Consider the following 25,292-nt stretch of genomic DNA (forward strand, 5'->3'; position numbering starts at 1 on the left):
CACCTTATTTGTCGCACCTTTCTGCAACTCCGTTAGTTGGCTAACCTCCCTCAGTGCTACTTTGATCTTGCCCTCTAGCCTCCTTCTCCATGGAGGGTACTGCCCCTTGTGGCTGTTCAACTTGTAACCAAGCATCTCACTGATCACTGCTGCCGTATTGTAGATCAGCTTGTTAGTGTCGGTAATCGTGGTTGTAGGTATTGCCCGTAGTGCTGCATTAACATCATCTAGCAGACCTTCTGAGGGTACTTCACGTAATCTTGGTAACCGGCTACGGGGGATCCAGGTTTCAAGCTTGGCCATGATCCTATTTTTCAGGTCAGTTCCTCTCGCACTCAACGATCCTTCTCCTATCGCACTTGGGGCTATGTACCCAATCTCGGGTGGGGGTGATGATATCTCCCCCCTGACCTGGCGTCCTGACTCCTCCTTGCCGTAGCATTTGTGTTGTACCTCGTCAATCTCTAGCTGTGAGAGCAGTCCCTTCTTTCGAATGTTGGAACACTGAGCTACTAGTTGTTTCGCCGTCATTGTGGATGTTGGGTATCGAAGAATCCATAGGTCCCTCATCCTATTCATGTAGCCCCTTCCGCCGGGGTTACTTGCGTAGTAGCATTATATATATATATATATATATATATATATATATATATATATATATATATATATATATATATATATATATATATATATATTAGGGGTGCAACGATACACAAAATTCACGGTTCGGTTCGATACTTTGGTGTCACGGTTTGATATTTTTTCGATACAAAAAAATGTTCATGCCTTTTTAATTTGTCATTTATTAAAATTATAAATATATATTTTAACTCAAAAGTACAGTTTTTAAATTTAACCCTAACCCTTGTGCGTGTTTTTTATTTTGACAGCGAATGCGCACCTGCGGACCACTTATGTGCAGCCCTGGTTATTTAGCTCATCATATTGCAGCCACAAAAATTCTTTTGTCCATGAAACCATAAAGCTGCACTTTCTTTTTGCCTTATAGTCTGATTTGTCATAACTTCTCCGTTTTGTGGTAAGCTTTTCTTTGGCTGTCACTTCTTCACCCTGACCTGTCTTATTTGGCTCAGCAGAACTGAAATGCTTTTACACATGCACTCACATAAGCTCAGCGATTCTCTGCGCGATCAACCTCTCACATGTTTAAGCTGCGGGAGATTTCACTTGTCATGTTTGCATAGTAAGCTAACGATTAATAAGACGATGTCAGAGGAATTGGTGCACAAATTATCATCACTCACAGATCAGTGCTGTCGCTCTCTATACACAGTTCGCACGATTGCAAAGTGAAAGCAAAAAAACAAGCACAAATTCAAACGCGACTTCAATATGTCACATATTGACAGTGGCTCACCGATGCCAATGACATAATTACCCAGCTACATTTCTGAAAGAATGCAAAAGCATTGACATATATTTTTCCTACAATAGCCCGACAGGCAGGGAAGAGATAGATTTTGGTAGCCCGACTGAAAAAATCGCTAGCTCCGGGACGTCGGGCTAGCGATATTGCAAGCCCTGTATCTGATTGAGGAATCACTCATCTTTGGAAAAGAGAGTTTATTACAGAGAAATGGCTCTTTCCAAAATAAAAGCTATACTATCCGCTTCTTCTGGGCTATATTCTCAGCAGCATATTAAACATATAAGGAGAATCATGTGCTAACAGCTGTCTAAATGACTCGGCTAAAGTTAGTAGCATGCTTGCTTTTTTTTGTCTGCTTCCACTTGTCTTTGCACTAGGATGATGTCGGCATAAATGTGCACTCATATTCGTTGTGTTCCCACTAGTGCTTTCAGGTTAATCTCGTTGAAATGACCTTAACGCCACAACACGGCAAATCTCCGTTAACGAGCTACCGCCGATCGCTCCGTGCATGGGGCTAGACGGCCAACACGTTAACGAGCTAACTGCGCTAACACACTAGTTCACACCCATGTAATTGAGCATTGCATGGCACATCCAACATACTGTTTTACTTTAGTCCATGACTCGCTTACCTTCAGGGTCATACGTCACATGAAAACCAAAATAATTCCAAACGCCAGATCTGAATGAGGTTCAATTTGCCTGTTGCAAGGAGAGCTTAACTTCTGTCTCGCTAGCTTGCCCTGCGCTCTTCCTTCTGACTATGCCGTCTGTGTTGAGCGCTCAGTGGATCTGCGCTCGACAGTGCAGCCTAGGCGGAGTAGTCGAACACAGATTCACTGAGCGCTCAACACAGACAGCATCGTCAGAAGGAAAATTGATAAAATAAATTACAAATGTTGTATTGTTCGATACATATGCGTACCGAACCGAATGCACTGTATCGAACGGTTCAATATCGATACGAATATCGTTGCACCCCTAATATATATATATATATATATACATACACACAGTGTTAGTCAAGTTACTTGAAAAAAGTAATCAGTAACTGATTACTGATTACTTCCCCAAAAAAGTAATCCCGTTACTTTACTGATTACTTATTTTCAAAAGTAATTAATTACTTAGTTACTTAGTTACTTTTTAAAAACACGATTTACAACCTGAATAGGTGATAAAGGATAGATCTTTCAGCCCAATTCTACTTTTTCTGCATAATCCATCATACAAAATGTAATCAAATGGAAAAGTCTCTTTTTTTAACTTGTTTTGTCAGTTTTAATCTTTTAACTTTATGCATCAAGCAAAAATTTAATTATATGCAACATTCTCTGACTTGAATGAATTAGTTTAACATTTAAAGCTATTTTCTGCACATTCCAGCACATAAAATAAAATATTTTTTGTGTTTACACTCACTCTTTCAAATAGATGCAAGTAAAACACAGCAGAAAATAAATAAAGTCAAAGACTAGCGGTCCTTTTGCTCTGTTTTCACCTGTAAAGCAGGACTGGCGTAGGCGGAGGTTTACCCTGGTGCAGGTGTGCTGCGGTCAGTTGAAGAATCCGCGAGTTTCTCTGTGAGTTTCCCATTACGTCGTTGCGCACTCGGTGCTTGTTTGGAAGTTTAGGGGTTTTTTTCGCTGTAAAAAGAAGTTTTCTTCCCACGCACAATGGACGCTAATGTTTTTGTCACTTTTTATGGAATCAAACTCAAAGTAAGGTCAGTACTTCCACGCTTTAAACGCTGCACGCTCATACTCTCTCCCACAATCGATATGTGATCCATTGTTGATCTGCACACAGCTGTTGTCACTAACGGCGCACTCGCTTACGTCACTGTCGTGAGACATTCTCGCAAAAAAATCACGGTTTTAGTAACGCAGTAACGCAGCGTTCCTACAGGAAAGTAACGGTAAACCAATTACCGTTTTTGCAATAGTAATCCCTTACTTTACTCGTTACTTGAAAAAAGTAATCAGATTACAAGTAACGCGTTACTGCCCATCTCTGTGTATGTATGTGTATATATATATATATATATATATATATATATATATATATATATATATATATATATATATATATATATATATATATATACATAGAGAGAGAGAGATATGTATAGGAATTTCTTTTACTTATGTATTAATCACATTATTTTATTGTATAATGCCTTGGTGCCACTGGATTTTAACATGTCTGACACCCATACAGTAAGACAAATGGTGGGGGTGTAGTAAGGAAGTTGGGGGAAGCAGACCAGAGTCTTTTGTCTCCTCGAGGACTCTGGGAAGTAGCAAAGGAGTGTGAACCTTAAGGTGTGAAACAGCTGTGTACTGCCTTTTGTTCCTGAAGAAGGTATTTAACTGAGAGCCATGCTAGACTCAGAGAACTCTGCTGACCGTCTGTCCCGCGGACATGCAGGGGCTCCATCAGGCTTGATTGTCTGCTGTCTTTGTGTGTTTGGATTAAAGAATGTTAGCTACCGCTCACCGCTCATTTGCAGGCTTTATTTAAGTGGAAAATTTCCACAACAATATATATATATCTCTATATTTATAGAGATAGATATATAGAGATATAGATATAGACACCTCAAACAATGTGGTAACATGGCACTAAATACAACTGACGTCTTTTGTAGCAAAGATGTGACTGTCATCAAACCAGGATGTGGTGCTCACACAGGTATTGTTAATAATATCTGGTGCAAAGCCCATAAAAACATTTGTGTCGTTTTGGGTAGCATGTGTGAAACCAATCTTGCACTTCCAACACTCTGACCTCTCTTATGAACTTGAGGGATATCCCATTGTTAATCTAGATGTCAGCCCGCCTTTGCAGATATAACAGCTTCACCTCCTCTGGGAAGTCTTTCCACAAGGTTTAGGAGTGTGTTTATGGGATTATCTGATTGTTCTCCCAGAATTGTATTTGGGAGGTCAGACTGGTGTTGGACGAGAAGGCCTGGCTCGCAGTCTCATCCCAAAGGTGTTTTTTCTGGTTGACCACAGAGGTTGGGACTCTGTGCAGGCTAGTCAAGGCTTCCACACCAAACTCACTCATCCATGTCTTTATGGACCTTCCTTTGTGCAGAGTTGTGCAGTCTTGTTGGAACAGGAAGGGGGCATCACCAAACCGTTTCATCAAAGTTGAGAGCATGAAGTTGTCCAATATGTTTATATTAGCTTGTAGTTAGGGCTGCATCAGCTGACCCCAAATCGACCCTTAGATACGTTGGAATAGGCCTAAGCTGCTGGGGGCTTCCCCTCTGTGTTTATACACCCCTCTGCACTTAATCACTAGTTCACTAGCTGGGACAACATCCTTATTTTAGGTTTGACAGCATTTTTATTAGATAATGGTAGATGGTTGAGCATGAAATGAGGCTGCGGTTTGGAGAGTGAATACATTCAAAGGAAGAGGGCGAGTGGGGCACGAAAACAAAAAATGAACAATGTGTAGTGCTGGGTGGGTCATATGAACCAGAAGTGTTCAATATGTGTCCTTAGACATTTTTAGCCCAGAAAGTTCACTCAGTCATTCAAGGAAACTGAGCACTAAGTCAGAAGGAGAGCAGAGTAAGTATTGACTTCACCAAGTGGCCAAAAACATGGTTACAAATATTACGATCATAGTCTGTGTTCGTATGTCTCTTCTATATCTCCGCCTAGACTCCTAAAGTAATCTGGATAATTAAAAATATATTATCAACATTTTTTTTATGCATAGAATGTTACATATAACAATATAACACTCAAATTCATACAAATGATATCTCAAAAAAACATCAACATTAAACGTATGTCTGTGAAGGTTCTCAGTCATCCAGGTCATCGTAGTCAAAGGAGCTTGTAAAGAAAAGCGTCTGGACTTCTTTAAGTTGCTTGAAGACGTTTCACCTCTCATCCGAGAAGCTTCTTCAGTTCTAAGGTCAAATGGTGGAGAGTCCCAGATATGAATTCGCATGATAAGGTGGGGCCAGGTTTCACAATGAACTCACCCGAAACTCTGGCTGATTGGGACCCACACCCAGTTTCACATCTTGGCTCAGGCGATTAGAGGATCATCAGGGGGTCCTTTTGTCCCTCTTTGGGGGGAAACTCCCACTAGGTTTATATCTGGGACTCTCCACCATTTGACCTTAGAACTGAAGAAGCTTCTCGGACGAGAGGTGAAACGTCTTCAAGCAACTTAAAGAAGTCCAGACGCTTTTCTTTACAAGCTCCTTTGATCAACATTAAACATGTACACTGTGGTTTGTTAATGCTAAATAATTTTTATTGCTGTGGTACTTTGAGGAATGTGTCATTCTAATTATTTTAATAATACGTTTTTAAATAAGTATTTATTAAGCAGTGTCCCTAACACTGCCTCAAACTGACTGCTTTGTCTTATATAATGAATATGTAGCTTTCAAAGAAAAACCTAAAAGAGCACATCCTGCAAAGGCCTCTCTAGACCAGTATGGAAGCAAACTGGACAGTCCAATTAAAGGTAGTATAAAAATAAATAAATCTAAATAAATAGGATATTAATTCTAATTAGTAATGTCTGAGGTCTCTGAGGTCTAATGCGTGAAATAAAGTAATACAGCTATCATTTCCTGTGTATTAGCATTTTGGTACCAAAATCCCACGTCTCCTTGTCCTCAAAACATCAAACCAAAAAATATACACCGACTGAAATAACCGTATAATGTGGCACAAAAGACACATGCTAATATGTGCTCTTTGAATTAGTTAACATTTTCTCCTAAAATACATAAATATGTTTACTTAAGTATGGTTCATAATGAAAAGCCACACTTTACGTGACCTTAGCTAAAATTATGCCCCTTCCCGACGCACCCGGCAGACGAAAAAGTCATATTTCCTGTGTTTGCCCTGAAAACATCCGAAAAACAAATATCCCCTGTGCATATAACATGTAACTTTTTCCAGGTTTAAATATGCCTACACTGAACAAGAGTCTTTTCTTTGGTAACCAAAGCTGCTGAAAGAGCAGCATAGCAATGCGACCCAAAACACACCATTCAATTATTCACTCCACTTAACCCTCTGAAATGAACAGGAGAGCGAGAAATAAATAACAAGGAACAGAAAGCAGTGGGTACAGGGTCACTGGTTATTTTATTAATTGATTTACATAATCCTCACAAATGGGGGAGCAGGAAGCAGTCAAGGGCAAGAGAGAGGCAAGGAGGTGTTAATGTGAGAGGGAAAATGTAAAAAAAGAGAGGCAGAAAGGCAAACCAAGAGAAACAGAAAAGAAAGAGAATGAATTTGGGGATGTACTGTACTATTTGTGCCCCTCAAATTGAGCGTGAAATTGCAATGTGTTGTTGGAGAGTCTGTCATTAATTTAGTTAGCAGAGATGGAGAAAGAGAGAGGTATTTAGACGGGGTGGGGGGAGCCGTGGTTCAATGAACACAAAGTTTTCATACTTTTTCTGTAACTACAAATTTTAGAAATAATGAGCAATGTGTTCCAAGAAAACACACACACACACACACACACACTGTTGCAAAAAAGTAATTGGGTTGTTTGTTAAGACAGGTTTTCACTGGGTTTGGCGTGGAGGCTACTCTAATGCTGAAGCATAGTAGCTTCACCTCATATTAACTCACCGTCCACATCCCATCACCTGCCACTTCTCCTCGTCAACTTCACATATTCCTCACTTAGTTATAAGTAACAACCGGCGATGGTGGCTCAGCACAACTCTGATCCCCATTTAAGAGCTGACTGCATCGTGCTGTGTCAGAGCCAAAGTTCTTGCACAAGCATTTCTGTCACTCCGTTATATCCGCCCGTCACTCACCTCAGGCATGTATGGACGAATGAACTTGACACATGCAGGAAGCGGGGGCAAGTGTTGCTGTGCGAGATGTTTCCCTTACATACTGTGATGGTAATTCACTTCTTGCCTCCTGCTTTGTCTTCGTCAAAGCTGCTGGAGCTTTCCGTGTAATCCAACAAGAATTAAAACCTCTCAGTAATTCTGGAGAAAGAAATGCACGACTGTTACAGGATTAGTTCAGCACTGACAATATTAAGAGCAAAAGCTTATTAACCTGCTTTTTTGTCACTTCTGTTTTGGCTCACAACAAAATCTGGAGACACAGGAAACTTGGTATTACACCATCATGTGGATATTCATGGAAACTTTTTAGTAATAACAGAATGAAAGGAAAAGTTTTCTTTTTCAATTTCAATTCAATTTTATTTGTACAGCGCCAAATCACAGCAACAGTCGCCTCAAGGCCCTTTATATTGTAAGGTAGACCCTACAATAATGCATACAGAGAAAAACCCAACAATCATATGACCCCCTGTGAGCAAGCACTTTGGCGACAGTGGAAAGGAAAAACTCCCTTTTAACAGGAAGAAACCTCAGGCAGAACCAGGCTCAGGAGGGGGTGGGGCCATCTGCCGAGTTGTCCCTTCTCTATTCATTATTCTTACTCTCCATGTGTCTCTCCCAGCCTACATTGAGGACTTGGCTCGTAGCGTGGAGCAGAGCAGACGTCTGATCATCGTTTTAACGCCAGAGTTTGTTGCCAAAAGAGGCTGGAGCATCTTCCAGATAGAGACACGCCTCCACTCCATGCTTGTTACTGGGGAGATCAAGGTATGAATTCAGAGGTCAACGGTAAAAATCTAGAGGACAGACATTTTTCCAACTTGATTGCATTATTATTCTTAACAGTTTGAAAAAAGAAGGCAAGAAGACTTCTTTAGGTTTGTGAAGACCTTTGACCTCACAAGAGGTTTCTTTAGTTAAGGTGGAGAGTCCCAGGTATTTAAACGCTAGCTGTGGTTGTTGGCCCACTATTGATCATGTGAGTCATCAGATGAATTAAAGCCAAAAATAAGGATAAAACCACTGTGGGACTGTCCCACCCCATCATGTGACCTATTGAGGTCGTCTGAGTATGATTTGGGTGTTTAAGCATCTGGATCTCAAAACTTCATTGCAGGTGGCTGATAACTGAGAGACGACCTCTACTAGGGGTTAAATACTTGGAGCTGCCCACCTTTTGTTTTTAGAACTAAAGAAGCTGCTTGAATAAGAGGTGAAATATCTTTACAAATTTAAAGAAGTTCATTCACCTTCTGTGTTCAAGCTCTTACTACTACCATAACCTGGATTACTGAGAACCTACCCGGACATTGCATTATTACATATGGAGAGTTTTGTTGGCGAAGGTCTTCTGCTTAGAAATCTCTCCGTGTTCTAGGTGATCATGATAGAGTGTGCAGACCTGAAGAATGTCATCAACTACCAAGAGGTGGAGGCACTTAAACATACCATCAAGGTATACAGAAAGAGCGGATGAATGAAAGGATGGAGAGTTTATGGGGTGACCTGAAGAGTTATCACCGGCCAGAATGGCAAAATCTTTTTTTTGTAATTTGTCTCCTTCTCTTCAGGTTTTATCCATCATCAAGTGGAGGGGTCCTAAGAGCAATGAGCTGTCATCTAAGTTTTGGAAACAGGTGGTCTACGATATGCCCGCTAAACGCAGAGAGACACTGTCCAGACGTCAGGTACACTGCGTCTTTTTTCATGTATTCTCGATATACTTTATCTTTCTACAGTGGTATAGCCTCCACTCTGGGACTGATTTATGACCTCTGAAAAGAAATTTCATAAAAAAAGCAAGTCTACAATACATGTGCGACTATAAGTGATAAAAACATTTTGGATAGCATGTGAATTTGTTCATGTGTCATTATAGAAACCCTTAAACTCAGACATCTTGATCTATACCTATATTAATAATGTCCATTTCATGCATGGGAGCCAAAAAATTCTACTGAGATGTACTCTTTCCTTGGGCGCATTCAAACAGGCAGATGGCCTTTAAAATGTCTGCAAAACACAGGTAATGTATTAAAATTGGAATCACAGCAAAGCAAAATGTGTAGATGTTTACCATGCCTCAGGTTGTGTATGCCCTGATTAGCAAATAAATGTTTCCTGCTGCTTTCTTTCCTGAAGAATGATGCTACACAGAGAATATTAACAACAACCGCAACAGCGTGGTGATATCATTCTAATGTCTTCTTCTACTCTAATAATTGATGTCATGGAATCTAGATGGTGTTTAAGTGTGTAAAGGTGTGTCAAATTATTTTATGCACCAGGGCTTAGATTATGCTACTCACCCATAGGTGGAAACTCTGAATAAAGTTGTTGAATGATTGTATGTCTCTCTGCGTTGACCTTGCAAAAGACTGTTAGCAAAGAAAGACTCCAGCACCCCATAACCTCCAACAGAGGGAGGGAGGATGGATGGATGGAATCGATGGATCAAATTTTGACTCACTGTTGGAGGAATCTCTGTGTTAACAGGTAATGGATTCTGGTGAACAGGGCCTCTTTGGTGACCTACAGACCACAGTCTCCACTATTGCCATGACAACCACTTCTGCCTCCCTGGTGCCCCCTAATGAGAGTCGGCATGGACACCATCAGGTCAGCACATGTCTTTTAGTTCGAACTTTTATTAATTAGTAGATGGTTTTTCTCAAATCAGTGACCTTGGCACTGCACTATGACAACATTAATCTTAAAAACACAGACTTAGTTGATCGTTGTTACACCTGTAAATTAATTTTTTCCTGAACTTTGGGCTACCTTGTGAGAGCAGATGATCAGGAACAATGCATTGTTACCTGTTTGATAGGACAGGAAAGAAGGAATGTTGAGCTCCAGCATCTGGGGGAGGCCATGCAATGACTGATAGTGCTTCATTGTGCATTTTTCTATCCAGGTACACTTTTACTGGACTTTTACAGTGTGTTTGGGATCAGTGTCATACTGAAAAAGCCAGTGCCAGTCAAATGCTTTCAAGATGGTTTTTACATGGTGGATCAAAATCTGACTGTACTTTTCTGCATTTGTAATTCCATCAATTTTAAAAAAGCTCTCCAACATCACTGGCTGATATGCAGCCTCAAACCATGACGGAGCCTCCACCAGGTTTACCGGTGACTGTAGCCACTCACTTTTGTACATACTGATTACAATTCGAACCATTTCACATTTGAATTCAAGTCCTCTTGCCAATGATTTGTAGTCCAATTTTGGGTAATTTGCCATACCTCAATTTTTCTCCCTGTCTCCATCCCTTACCCCAATGACTTTCTTAGAGCCATTCTTCCACTAAGACCATTTCTGATGAGGCTTTGGCTTTGGTCACCAGGACATTAAAACTGCATGTATATAACCACCGGTCAACTCTAATAAAAACTGAATAAAAAGTTTTCTGACTTTGTCCCATGATAAAGTTTTACAAGTTTTTCTACCACCAGTTCAGTTCAGAATTCTTTGACTGCCATGGATCTCTCTTTAATGTTTGTGACTATGTTCTAACTGTTTCTGTACTTCTTATGTTTCCACTGCTGTGTTTTCAAATGTACAGTTTGGACTAGAAAGTTTGTTTCAGTTGTTTAAAACTTGCCTTTGAATTCATATCAGACGGAATTCGGGGATTTCACGTTTTCCTGTGTTTAGCTCTATTTTGAAAAATAAGTGAAACTCGAGCTTGAATTATTTTAACACATTACACTTAAGTTCATTTACATTTATTTCATTAATTTACAATTATCTTGTTTTCATAGTTCACCCAGAAGCTAACAGAAGTCTACAAACAGCATTTTCATGATGAATGCTTCATATTTAGTTGCCTCTTGCAATAATGCTGAAGCTAATGAAAGTTACTAGAAAGTCATGTCTTTTACACACAGGTCGCCTTGGCAACAGAGATCCCTGACTACAACCAGATGACCTTGCCATTAGGAGGGGGTCACAGTGCTACAGCAGCTCAAATGCGGCATTTCTGCCGCAGCTATGAGTTTCAACTTCCCCCACAGCCCTCACCCCCACTTCCACCTCCCTCCACAGTGCAGTTCTCCACTCTGGGCCCCGGGGGGCGCCATGTCTATTGCAATATCCCTATGACACTGCTGAATGGACAGGTGGGAGAAAAGACTAAGCCACTTATACGTATGATGTTCTTAGTTAGTCCCCAGCACCCAACATCAGCACAGTGTATCCTTTTCTAAAGTTTGCTTGCTGTTATCTGTTTGCATGTACTCAGAGCTTAAACACAATAAAAATAAATCCTCTCTTCTCCCCAGGGGTTCAGAGCAGTTCACTGGGGAACAAGAGGTCTGTTTGAATAAAAGAGAATATAGAAAGAAAACAATATCTTCATATCATCTAGCCTGAAAACATGCTTATTCTAACAGACTGGGAAACGAAATGCAGTACAGTTCTTATGTTTAAGTCAAGGCACAGTATTGGCATGCAATATTTTGTCATACCATAAAATGAAGCACCATTATATGGCAAGGTTAGTGCTAATCATGGTGGTGCTGTGTGTTTCCCAGGTGCAACAGAGCAATACCCTTGGGAAGAAGCCAGAACTCCACCTGAACAGCACCTTTGTACCCCTCACCAGCAGAGAACTAAGCTCTGACATCTGGTAGTTGGACTTCTCAGCTGATACTGGAATACAGACTGCTTTTCACTGGATTCGTGTAGACTGGCGGGTCGTCTGGTTTTCATCAGGTTTTTGGACTGTGTGCAGACTTGGCGTTGGACTGCCCATCGACTGCTTTTGGGCTACTCCTTCCCAGCTGTGAATAAAAGACTACCGAAAGACCGCAGAAGGCTTGGTGTCACACTTATTAGGAGAGTGGTTGTAAACTGTTTACAGAAAGACTGGGATTATACAAAGGATTGCACTCTGATTTTGGACCTATTACCTGGTAACAGGCTGATGCCAGCTGGAATGTACACTGCTGGCATGACCATGTGTCCTTGACACACTGGCAAAAAGTTCCTGACTGGTCATGCTGAGTTTGTGGAAAGGAATTAGGAAACTTAAGAGCTAGAGAAGTTAACGAAGGCATCCTGAGTACTTCAATCCACCGTCTATAGTACTCTATTTGTTCAACAGGCAGGCAGGTTGGATCTTGGAGCACTAAAACAGCACCTTTTAAGTCTGCTCACAAACCAGCTGCTGTGAAAACCAGTTGACTTGTCAGCTCAGACAAACAAGACGTAGCGTAATCTAAGAATGCCAATTGATCTACTTATGCGAGTTCTCATCTACCTGTTGACTAGGTGGCTTGTCGGGCAGACAAAGCAGACATCAAGCAATGATTTTGGAATACCAGACCACCTTAAATCAACTAGTCAACCTCTTGAAATATTGCTCTACAGCAAGCTATATAGCTACCTGGTTTGGCTCTCAGGAGCTGAACTAGACTTGAGAAATGTTTTTCAGCAAGAAAAACAAGAGGGGGTGACACATAAAGCGAAGGCTGAAGCTGCTTAATGACTGAGAAAGCACAGTTAGGTAGAAACTAGCTAGTTGCATAGACTAGTTGGCTGAAAGAATAGCTAGTACTTGAGGTAAGTGTGTTTAAGGGCACAGCAAGACTGGAAACCAGCCAGTCCATCACCAACAGATGAACTGTCAGATTTAACACCAAGCTAAAAGCATAAAGGACTTGGCTTTTTTCTATTTGCATGACCACCCATTTAGATTAAAAAAAAGAATAATAATCAAACAAACATAGATAAAAGAGTAAATGACACAATCATTTGTCGAAGCCTCTTTTAATATGGAGGGTATAAACATCCTATGTTGATACAGTATATTTGTTTTCTGTCTGGCCATGATTCAATGATAAAAACTGATAAAGGAAAAAAAGGAGGTGTCCCTCCAAAAACATTTGGGTTATTTATTTTGTCACGTTTTATTTAAGGGTTTTATCCTTTTAGAAGGTTGTTGAGAATTTTTACCAGGCTTTGTTTTTACTGTCTGTTTGTTACAATAATCTTTGTACAGCTTCCATAACCTCTGTATAGACCTATACATGACAGTGATTTGTTCCCTACAGTTTTTGTTAACACTCACATTAAGTGTTCTCTGATGGCTCCACAGCCACTTTTTTTGTTGCCTTTGTTGTGTTTCTCTTTTCATCGATGGATGGATGTCTTACGGCAGTACGACCCTGCTAACGGACTGATATTTTGAACCTTACCACTACCAGTCAGCCAAAAGGGGGCTTCACTGTATAAAAAGCTGTACTCCGAGCTGAATCAGACCACATTCTTCTTTGTGAGCTTTAAAAAAGAAAAACAAGATTATTAAGATAATATTTAAGCAAAGTGGGTAATGTTTTGAATTTACACAGAGCTACTGTCATTGTCTTATTAGAACCAATGAATTCTGGATATTTGAGATTGTTTGATACAATAATTAATTATTTCAGTTGTTATATTCAATGGCAATATACAGTATAGTGGTTGTCCTTTAATTTCTGACTATTTCTTTGACTATTCTTTGGATATATTGGTTGAATAATTTAACTGCGAGCAAATAAAACTTATATGAGTTGTTTTATAGATTTTGGATTCACTGTTGTCTGACATGGTCAACTTTTTTCCTCTCTTTTTTTTTTCCCAGACAACTATTTTTTTTCTCATTTTGTTTTTATTGCTTAACCAGATGTGATTTCGCAAGCGGTCTGGCATTTCCTCCAACTGTCAGCTTACTTTGCTTCACCCCTGTCACGAATCCTTTTCTTCGAATTGCACTTCTCATGGCTTTATCCTCTTCTCCAATGGTCACTTAAATTTCCTTGTAAGCTGTTAGCTTACTCAGTGACACATAGTTCTTTGCCCAGTGTCGAAAGGCATGAACTAAAACATTTGCCTTATCCAAATTTTCAAGATGCGCCGCATGGAGTTGAGCACAAGGAGTGAAGCTGTCCAACAGGCCTGGAGCAAGCAGGTTTTTAGAGCGCCTGAGACGCACTGAGATGGCGTTTTCGCGGAAGGAAAACGCAGCGTTTTCAAAACGCTCTCGAAAACACATACATTTGGGTGCCGTCATGTGACCAATTATACTAAGATAGTGGAGGGCAGCAGTTGTTTTGTTTGCTCTCAATTTTGACAGCCCTGTTAAAGATTAATATCAGTCTGTACATGCTCCAGATAGCATTTCTTCAAATACCTTAATTCTCACTTGCTTTTGCAACTTTGTACTTTTGTGTTACTCGCAGCAACAACTCCACCTCATTGTTAGTCCATTTAAAAAACTCGGTGCTTTTCCTCGACCTTTTGCCGCAACGGTTCAAAGAGCCAGAAAGTAAATAAACGACAGACAGAAATGAGGCAGGTCGAATCTTCTTGCGTTTCACACATGCGCAGTACTGGGACATAGGCGTTTTCATCCATTTCAATGTGGACACACAACTCTGTGAAAACGACTGAAAACACTAGTGTGGATGTGGAGTGTTTTCAGACGGAAACGCAGTTTTCAAATCTATCCGGGCTAGTGTGGACGTAGCCTCAGGCTGCAATTGCGGCACTTCACCGGGATCAACACTATCAACAGTAGCTCCCCACCTTTTCAAGGGACCAAGTGAGTATTGCAAAGGACCCACGGCTACACCACATATTTGGCGCACCAAAACGTACAGTGAGGGTGTGCTGGGAACATCTAGCAGAGGCCCCGGTCCGCAAGATCTTCAACTCACACCTCCAGCAGAGCTTCAACAGCATTCCCAGGGAGACTGGGGACATTGAGTCCTGTTCAGCTCCTCCATTGCAGAAGCCGCAGCACTGAGCTGCAGCCACAAGGTAGTTGGTGCCTGTCGTGGTGGTAACCAAGCCACCAAGCTGAAGAAGGAGTCCTACTGGGCTTGGTTAGCCTGTGGGACTCCGGCAGCTGATAGGTAGATAGATAGGCCAAGCGGGCGGTGGCGGAAGCAAAAACTCGGGTGTGGGAGGAGTTCGGAGAGGCCATGGAAAAAGACTTTCAGACTACCTCGAAGAGATTCTGGCAAACGGTCAGGCAACTAAGGAGGGGAAAGCGGTGTTCAACCTGCACTGTGTGTAGTGTGGGTGGAGTGCTGTTGACTGAGAAAATTGTCAGGCGGTGGAAGGAATACTTCGAGGACCTCCTTAATCCCACTGACACATCTTCCGAGGAGGAAGCAGAGTCTGGGTATGAGGGGAATGACCCGCCAATTTCCGGAGGCGAGGTCACTGAGGCAGTTAAATAATTCCTTGGTGGCAGAGCCCCTGGTGTTGATGAGGTCCGCCCTGAGTTCCTGAAGGCTCTGGAGGTTGTAAGGCTGTCCTGGTTGACACGCCTCTACAATGTTGCGTGGAGATCAGGGGCGGTACCCCTGGACTGGTAGACCGAGGTGGTGGTCCCCATCTTTAAAAAAGGGGACCGGAGGGTGTGTTCCAACTACAGGGGAATCACACTCCTCAGCCTCCCTGGGAAAGTCTATGCCAGGGTGCTGGAGAGGAGAGTCCGTCCGTTAGTCGAACCTCGGATACAGGACAGGGCTCTAGAGTGCGACCAATTTGGTCGCAAATGCGACCAAATTTTTCAGTGGTGCGACTAAAAGAAAATATTTGGTTGCACCTGTGCGACCAACTGTTCAGGTAGCAAAAAAAATAAAATAAAATCTGCAACCTTCCCTGTGGTCAACAGCAGACACACATTTTGCCCCTATCGTGGACTAAACCAATCAGAGATAGTCAGGGGCGGGACCTCTCTGATTGGCCGTGATCCAGTTGAAAGTGCAGGTGGAAGTGGGAGGTGAGTAGCTTGAATAAAGCGATATCAATTCATTAAATCCTGAATCGACTTTTAAATATAACTGTGTTTTGCCAGAAACGCCAGATTCTCAGATTAAAGCTCACAAAACCATTTCAACAACAACCAAACAGCAAATGAGAGCAGGTACACGGACTCCACACAAAGACGTAAACACAGAACGGACCCGACGCATCAGAATCAACTTTGTCTTTCTCGGCTTTCTCACCCGACGACCCGTAGACGGACACGCTGTCGGAGCTTAGCGATTCTGATGCGTGCGGTCCGCGCTGTGTTTACATCTTTTTGCGCTGATTCTGAGCTGCAGGTTTTGTCTCTCTCCAACCAAAATTCACCGAGCCAGCAGCAAAAGAAGCAGCAAACTGCGCTTCACATTTGATCAATGTCGTCATGAATTTTGCTGTTTTGCTTCCACGACTATTAAAATCACACTTCATGCACAGCTAGCTCTCTCTCTCTATCTCTCTCTGTACTTCAAGAACAGTTTCCTGTTTCCAATCTCTGTTTTCTGTATTATTAATTCGCTTATTACCCACCAGTCTACCGTTGTTTACAGCGCTGTGGCTGCTGTCTTTTTCTTTTCTTTTTTTCACTTAAATGACCTCGGACAAGAAAGCCTATTTTTTCTGTTATTCAATACTGAAGAAATTTAAACTTTATATGCAGAACATTGTAGAATATTTTTAAGGTTATCTGCTATAAAAAGCCAGACCAGGGAAAATCTCCTTCATGTTTTTCTGTGTTTTATTCTCAGTTACTTTCACACAAAGGCATCTGCTGTGATGTTCACAATTCTGAAGAAGTCAGTACTGATAAATGATCAGAATTATAATATTTCTGACTGTCTGAGGCTAAGTTGAATCGAATCGGGACTTTGAAAACCGGAATCGAATGGATTATAGAAATCAGTGATGATACCCAGCCCTAGTGAGCAGCCTAGGCACCACAGAAGTGGATGTAGCTGTAATAGGAAAAGAACCATTGCTAACTTTTCTGTTAAGTTAAGGCCTGATCCTTCTGAAATTCATAGCCAGTGCTCGGACATGGTGTCATCAGTCTTTGAATGCTGAAAAAGCACAGTGTATCCAGAAAAACACATTATATTATATAAATTATTATAAAATTTGTGTACGCCTAACTTTTGTGCCGGTACGCCTAACTTTTTAAAGTTAGGCGTACCGGTACGCCCATGGCAAAAAGTTAGTCTAGAGCCCTGGATACAGGAGGAACAATGCGGTTTTCATCCTGATCGTGGAACACTTGACCAGCTCTTTATCCCCCCAAGGATACTTGAGGGTGCATGGGAGTTTGCCCAACCAGTCTACATGTGCTTTGTGGACTTGGAGAAGGCATTCGTCCGTGTCCTTCAGGGGGATCCTGTGGGGGGTGCTCTGGGAGTATGGGGTGTCTGGCCCATTGCTACGGTCCACATAGCTGGCAATAAGTCAGACTCATTCCTGGTGGGTGATGGGCTCCGCCAGGGCTGCCCTTTGTCACTGATTCTGTTCATAATTTTTATGGTTCTCAGCCGGAAAAAGGTGGAGTGCCCACTCCGGGTCAGGGACAAGACCCTGCCCCAAGTGGAGGAGTTTAAGTATCTTGGGGTCTTGTTCATGAGAGATTGGAGAAGGGAGTGGGAGATTGACAGACGGATTGGTGCAGCGGCTGCAGTGATGCAGAAGCTCTCAATTTACCGGTCAATCCCCTACCCTCACCTATGGCCACGAGCTGTGGGTAGTGACCGAAGGAACAAGATTGCGAATACAAGTGGCAGAAATGGGCTTCCTCCGAAGGGTGGCTGGCCTCTCCCTTAGTGATAGGGTGAGAAGTTCAGCCATCCGGGAGGGGCTCAGAGTAGAGCCGCTGCTCCTCCACATCAAAAGGAGCCAGCTGAGGTGGTTCGGGCATCTGACAAGGATGCCCCCCGGGCGCCTCCTGGGTGAGGTTTTCCGGACATGCCCCACCGGGAGGAGGCCCCGGGGCAGACCCAGGACACGCTGGAGAGATTATATGTCTCGGCTGGCCTGGGAACGCCTTGGTGTTCACCCGGATAAGCTGGAGGGGGTGGCTGGGGAGAGGGAGGTCTGGGCTTCTCTGCTTGGGATGCTGCCCCCGCGACTCGGCCCCGGATAAGGAAGAAAATGGATAGATAAACAACATTATAGCACTTATTAAATAGTTACATCAGTTACATGTGACATTTATACATTGTTTTTTTTATACAAACAGCATTAACAGCATGTTACAGGTTTTACTTGAGCTTGAATGTGAACACTTATTGCAAAACCATATACAGCAAGACTGAGTCATCAGCTGAGCCCGTGTGTTAGAAAATAAAAACACTTCAAATATACTGAATACATTCCCAGTTTTTAAGCAGCTTGGGAAATCTGTAAAGACAGTTTCATAAAAACTGATGACTTCTACACTACAGTCAATTACCACAGCAGAAATAGATCCCACGAGACAAAACAAATGATAGTTTTCTCAGGCAGTCGTCCGTCTCGACTGCGGCTGACAAGTTTCCACTTCCTGTGTTATCAAATCGAGCTGAGTTTAAAAATGCAAGAACTTTTGAATCTTTGCAATGTTCACACACTCAAAAGGTAGATTAAACACTTCCGCTAAAGACTGTGGTTACAGGGTAGACAAAAAAACAACAACTTAAAAAAAACCAAAAACAAAGTATGTGATGCCGTTAAAAATTATGTTAAAATCAATCGACCTTAGTCAGTAACATTAATCTAGTGCATGCTAACGGATGTTGTAATAACAGAGCATTTTGTTTTATGTAGTTTACTTGCACTCAAGTTTCTGCAAAAATAAAAATAAAGGTAAAAGCACAGTTCAAAGTACAGTTTCTCTCCAAACAGCTGACACTACTCATCTCAAAATGCAACTGAAACCAGTAGCAGTCACAGTGAGATCAGTATGACAGTTCCACATGACATTTTCTGGTAACATCATTAGATCATTAGATAAAGCCCAAATACTACAAAACAATTTTAGTCTGCCAAGTTGGCTCTTCCCTTTAGAGGTCATCACTGCCTCTATCACACCCACCTCCAGCATATTCCCCTTCGCTACATGAACATGAACCTTCTCTGTGGTCTTCCTCTGTTCCTCTTGCCTGAAAGATCAATTTTCAACACCTCTGAGGTGCTATGTTTTGCTCCATCAGTGCGACCAGGTAGCACCTCAGACTGTCCAGAAGCTCAGTGATGCACTGTTTCAGATCTGGTAGGAAATCCCCCAGGACACCATCCTTCATCTCATTAGGAGCATGCCCTGAAGTTGTCTAGCATACATATAATCACTTGGGGGCTAAGAGGTATCATAATTGGAAGTGAATAAAACCCGCAAATCAAAAGGAAATTTCACCACAACTCTGTTCCCCTTTGAAATGCAACAGTAAAAACGTACCAGTGTTGGAGACATTATGGAGGTCATCACTCCGAAGAACAAGGAGGCCTCCCAGAACAATGATGCACATTCCTGTCACATCTGGAACAATGCAAACAAAATAAAATGCAATATTAAGAGACAAAGACAATAAAAATACTACCTTGTTTGACATGACAGCTAACAGTAAGAAGTCACAGTTATTATTTATTATCAACAGCAATAAAGTTCAACACAGAAATTGTTTCAGAAGTCAGATTTAAGTCAGGATTCAAACCTTAGTTTCAAATATGATACTTTATTTATCATACTTTACTTTATTTAGATACTTTATTTACAGTTTCGGCTGGAGTGCAGAGGAGTTATATGCATGGAGTTTACCTCTTGTAAACAGGATTCAAATGTATTGACTTTTCACTCAAAATGGCACAAACAATATGTTTCACAGCTCTCTCTGAGTATCTGTAAGGATAGCTAGTCTTTACTGTCAAGCCAGACTCAAAACATTGATGTAGGTGAGCATTCGAATTTGATTCAAGTTTGAAGTGGGCTACAGTGCACGCTCACACACAAGTGGCTACTTCTTTCAGCAGACTCAGCACAATTTGGTGCACTGTTCTTCATACTGGTGACATTCCATTGTTTCCTTTGTTGTTATTCACCTGCTTTCACTCTGACAATAACTAAGCTTTTATTTTCTCCATGTAGTAACCAACAGTAAAAGCTAGCAAATGCTAGCAAACGAAGCTAGTAAAAAGTATATATTCTTAATTTCTACCTAAAGCTAACTTACTTATGTAAGTCAGAAATCAGCACCGTGAACTGCTGGAATTCAATGTACATAAGAGCAGTAATGTATCAGCTTTATTTAGTATAGGCAAGAACTTGTCTGACAAATTTACATACTTCCTTATTTTTCAAGCTGACTGCGTTACAAATCTATTTCTCAAGCATCCCACATGGCAGACAACCTCAGACATTATCATCACTGTTAAAGGAAATGCATTTTGGCCACGCTTTAGCATATCAGTAAAACTGCTTCTGAATTTTGGCTTCATTTCTGTCTGATAAATGACACAGCGTATAAACTCTATGTTGTTGTTCAGCTAAGGTTCCGTTTTTAGTAACTGCCAAGAAACAGACGACATTACTATTTATTTGTCCTGATACATAAAAACTTAGAACTGAAAGAGGTTGCACTTTTTTTATCATGACTGCACACATCACTGAAACTGTAACGGACAGTGTGATTGCAGAATTAGAAAGCATGACAATTCTCTTTTAATAATGCCGCTAAAATCCCAGGCAGTATTAAATATGTGACCCTCCTTCATACTCGTACTTAAAAAGAATTACAGTCTAAAACTTGAAGCTGCTATCAGCTTCTAATTACAGTTTTTGCCCGTTGCCTGAACACATTTTGCAAAACTTTGCTCATTGTGCCAAAACCCTAAACACAAGTAAACATGACACAACACTGGGAAATATACCATTCACATCTGCACCAAATTGAAACTCTACTCTCAAAACCTAAACTCTGCTATCAAAACCTAACATTCCTTTGTCAAAATGTAACTCTGTTGACAAAATGACACATACTTGCATCATATGCAAACACCTACAGAGCAGGGGGAACACACTAGTCTACTTTATATAAAGCACTGCAGTCTTTGATTTCCATTGTTCATTCAGAAGGCATATTTTCAGGAGACACATTTGCAAACAACCAAAAAAGCAAATAGGCCTACTCAATATTGTACATTGCAGTACCAAGAATTCAGATAAAGCAAAAAAAAAACAAAAAAAAAACAACCCATAATACAGTAATAGAAAAAACACTATACTGTAAACAAAAAATCATGACAATTGTGCATACGTGGGCTCATGGATCCCGCCGTCTGTTGGGGTCTGGCCACAGGACCTCATCAACATCGCAAGCAATGTCTTCTCCCGCTAGGCACCGGGGAAAATATCCTCTTCCATGTCAAAACCATCCATGGATTGCTGTCACCTGAATGTCGCCGCAGGCCTGTTCCATTGCCTGCAGAAGAGGCATGCAGGCATGTAGTTGGCGGTCATATACACGCCATCTCCAAGCCGAAAAAAATTCCTCTATAGGGTTTAAAAATGGTGAGTAAGGGGGCAAGCATACCACTTCAAGTTGACTGTGGTTGGAGAACCAGGCCTGGACCAGAGCAGCCCGATGGAAACTGACATTATCCCATATCACCACAAACCTGGGCTGATCTGGTCTATTCTGTACAACTATATCATGGAGATCTAGAAATGTGAGTATATGTTGGCTATTGTATGGACCTAGTTTTGCATGATGATGCAGAAGCCGTCGAAGGCTTATGGCGGCACACAATGTGATATTTCCCCCGCGCTGCCCTGGAACGTGCACAATTGCCCTTTGGCCAATTACATTACGACCCCGTCGTCTTGTTTTGCACAGGTCGAATCCAGCTTCATCAATGAAAATGAATTCATGAGGCTGTGCAGCTCCATCCATGGCCAAGATTCTCTGTAAAAAAAAAAAAAAAAAAAGAGAGAACATATTACTGTACTACAGTGCTACACATACAGAACCCTCACCCCATCACACGGGTACCTGTGTAGCTCTCAGAATGTATTCATGTGGTACTGATATGGTACATATTCAGCTCGAAGTCCTTTGACCCTGTCACTGTTCCTCTCAAATGGTACTCTGTAGAGTTGCTTCATGGTGATGCTGTGTTTTCCCAAGATGCGTCTGATGGTGGTGATGCTCACATGGTTTATGTTGTTGAACACTTGCCTGTCTGCAAGTATTTGCTTTCGTAGCTGGTGGAGACGGATAGCATTGTCTGCCCTCACTAGGTCCACAACGGCAAGTTCCTGCCGTTGTGTGAACAGGCGTTGGCGTCCTCCCCCAGAAGGTCTTCGAGTCATTCTAGAGAAATACAACCACATATTGTCATTGGTTTGCTTATTTTTCTTACAGTACTTTACTGTATATACTGTATCATCCACTGTACAACACTGTACTTCAATATAAGTAATCATGGTATGTTTCACAGAAACTACCACTTTGGCTGCAAAAGGAGCATTAGCACCCTGCAATACCCTGTACACTTGATATGGTAACTGTAGAACAGTACTATAAAAACCATCTGAGTAGAGTAGAAGGCAGTGAGATGAAGACAGACCTGTTTTCTAGTCGGAATTTTCTTACAGTTTTTTCTGATTGCTTACAGTTTTTACCGAATGCCTAAACACTAACTGTGAATCCTGTAGCACAATTTCTAAAACTAGTCAGACTTATAGCAAAACCACTCACTGAGTGTGCAAAACTAAAAGCACAAAAACTGCTTTGCACTCAGTTTGCAATTTTGTAACACACACTTTGCAAAACTGTAGGCACAATTCACTGCACAACACTCAATTTCCAAATTTCCAACACACTCCTAGCAAAAGTATACACATGTATGGCTATCATTAACACTAATTTGCCAACTGTCTGGCACACTTTCACATGTGAAAACTTTCTTAGATAATTCGTTCACTTTGCAATCAGCCTAAGCACTATAATACAGGTAAGCTGTGTGTGCGGAGTACAATGGAGGGAGCAGAAAGAGTGAGAAGTAGAGGAGGCCGAGGAAGAGGACGTGGAGGTGAAGAAGTAGGATGAAGAGGACGACAAGGACAAGGAGGAGCAAGAGGAAGACGAGGAGGGGGCAGAGGAAGCATGTTCACTGCAGACCACGTAACCCATATAGTCATTATGGCGATTGCAAATAATCCTATACTTGGAAATAAACACTTGTGTTTGTTTGGATGTGTTTGAATAAACACCAGTATTTGAAGTTTGGATCCCTCTATGCTTATGGATCTATGACAGAAGTATGAGCTCAAACTGACATAGCCTACCTTGTGCACAGAGAAAGCAAACGCCAGATGTGTTTTGTATTCATACCATCGGTGTGCAGTTGGCGCATTGTGTGCTTAGTAGATGATGGCTTGTGTGTACTGTTTGATACGGAAACACTATTTTTACGAAGGTGTGAAGAGTTAATCTAGCTGTGTTTGCTTTTGCAAGAGAACTACAATGTTTTGATGATTGGGTGACAGGTTTTCTTATTTGTGTGAAGAGTTTTGCAAAATTAGCCAATAGTTACAAAAAATGTGCTTAAGCAATCAGAAAAAACTGTAAGCACATTTTTTGTAACCATTGGCTAATTTTGCAAAACTCTTCACACAAATAAGAAAACCTGTCACCCAATCATCAAAACATTGTAGTTCTCTTGCAAAAGCAAACACAGCTAGATTAACTCTTCACACCTTCGTAAAAATGGTGTTTCCGTATCAAACAGTACACACAAGCCATCATCTACTAAGCACACAATGCACCAACTGCACACTGATGGTATGAATACAAAACACATCTGGCTTTTGCTTTCTCTGTGCACAAGGTAGGCTATGTCAGTTTGAGCTCATACTTCTGTCATAGATCCATAAGCATAGAGGGATCCAAACTTCAAGTACTGGTGTACTTGAAACACATCAAAACAAACACAAGTGTTTATTTCCAAGTATAGGATTATTTGCAATCGCCATAATGACTATATGGGTTACTTGGTCTGCAGTGAACATGCTTCCTCTGCCCCCAGCATCTGGTCATCTAGCAATTCTGTAAAGTAACAATTTCAGTATTTTTACATCAATGGTATTGGTGTGTTTCTCATTGGCTTATGGCAGTGCTACAAATCTTTGTGCGAAGTGACTGTACTAACCGATTCTCATTTCAAGATGTCCCTATGGTACTTGCTACAGTGTAGCGGCTCGAGTTAGGCTGGACCCGTTGGCCAGCTACCCTCAGGGTCATTCCACGGTTGATTACATGGTCCACTATTGTAGCTCTGATGTCATCAGCAATTCTATTTCTTACTCTTCCTACCCTTCCTCTCCCCCCTCCTCATCTTCCTCTCCCCCCTCCTCGTCTTCCTCTTGCTCCTCCTTGTCCTTGTCGTCCTCTTCATCCTACTTCTTCACCTCCACGTCCTCTTCCTCGGCCTCCTCTACTTCTCACTCTTTCTGCTCCCTCCATTGTACTCCGCACACAGAGCTTCCCTGTATTATAGTGCTTAGGCTGATTGCAAAGTGAACTAATTATCTAAGAAAGTTTTGACATGTGAAAGTGTGCCAGACAGTTGGCAAATTAGTGTTAATGATAGCCATACATGTGTATACTTTTGCTAGGACTGTGTTGGAAATTTGGTAATTGAGTGTTGTGCAGTGAATTGTGCCTACAGTTTTGCAAAGTGTGTGTTACAAAATTGCAAACTGAGTGCAAAGCAGTTTTTGTGCTTTTAGTTTTGCAAACTCAGTGAGTGGTTTTGCTATAAGTCTGAATAGTTTTAGAGATTGTGCTACAGGAATCACAGTTAGGGTTTCAGCATTCAGAAAAAACTGTATTACAGATGCCACTGTGAAGCGGCTTAGATGTGGGTGGACTCTCTGCCCAGCTTCCCTCATAGTCAGGCCATGGTTGATGACAAGGTCCACCAAAGTTGCTCTTATATCATCAGAAATATGGGTCCGTGCATGGCCTCGATGACGACCTCCTCTTCCTCTTGTTCTCCCTCCATCCATGCTTGCAGAGTTCTTGAATTGGCTGAACTGAGGGCTTTTTGTAGTTGGCTAATTGGTGTTCAGTTTTGCAAGTAAGTGCCTTCAGGTGTGTATTTGAGTGGTTGCAATTACCCGATGTGTTTTGTATTTTTGATACATGGGTTTTCCAAATGGCACCCTGAAATTTCATTTTTGAACGAAGTGTCTTATGTATGAAA

General features: G+C 41.5%; 1 protein-coding gene across 6 annotated transcripts in view; it reads left to right on the top strand.

The window, feature by feature from the left end:
• Positions 1-14,508, top strand: part of il1rapl2 (interleukin 1 receptor accessory protein-like 2) — a 636,591-nt gene extending 622,083 nt beyond the window's left edge. For 4 of the 6 annotated variants that reach the window (XM_082503825.1, XM_082503824.1, XM_082503826.1 and 1 more), the window contains 7 exons: positions 7,888-8,033; positions 8,644-8,721; positions 8,837-8,953; positions 9,762-9,884; positions 11,159-11,389; positions 11,552-11,582; positions 11,804-14,508. In XM_082503825.1, the coding sequence (XP_082359951.1) occupies positions 7,888-8,033; positions 8,644-8,721; positions 8,837-8,953; positions 9,762-9,884; positions 11,159-11,389; positions 11,552-11,582; positions 11,804-11,892 (815 nt within the window). In that variant the 3' untranslated portion in view covers positions 11,893-14,508. The remainder of the gene's footprint in view (positions 1-7,887; positions 8,034-8,643; positions 8,722-8,836; positions 8,954-9,761; positions 9,885-11,158; positions 11,390-11,551; positions 11,583-11,803) is intronic. The other 2 variants (XM_082503827.1, XM_082503828.1) reach the window with 1 other exon arrangement.
• Positions 14,509-25,292: the final 10,784 nt, after the last annotated feature.

This window comes from Aulonocara stuartgranti (genome assembly GCF_965226115.1).
Source record: "Aulonocara stuartgranti genome assembly, chromosome: 2".
In the NCBI taxonomy this organism is placed as follows: domain Eukaryota; kingdom Metazoa; phylum Chordata; class Actinopteri; order Cichliformes; family Cichlidae; genus Aulonocara; species Aulonocara stuartgranti.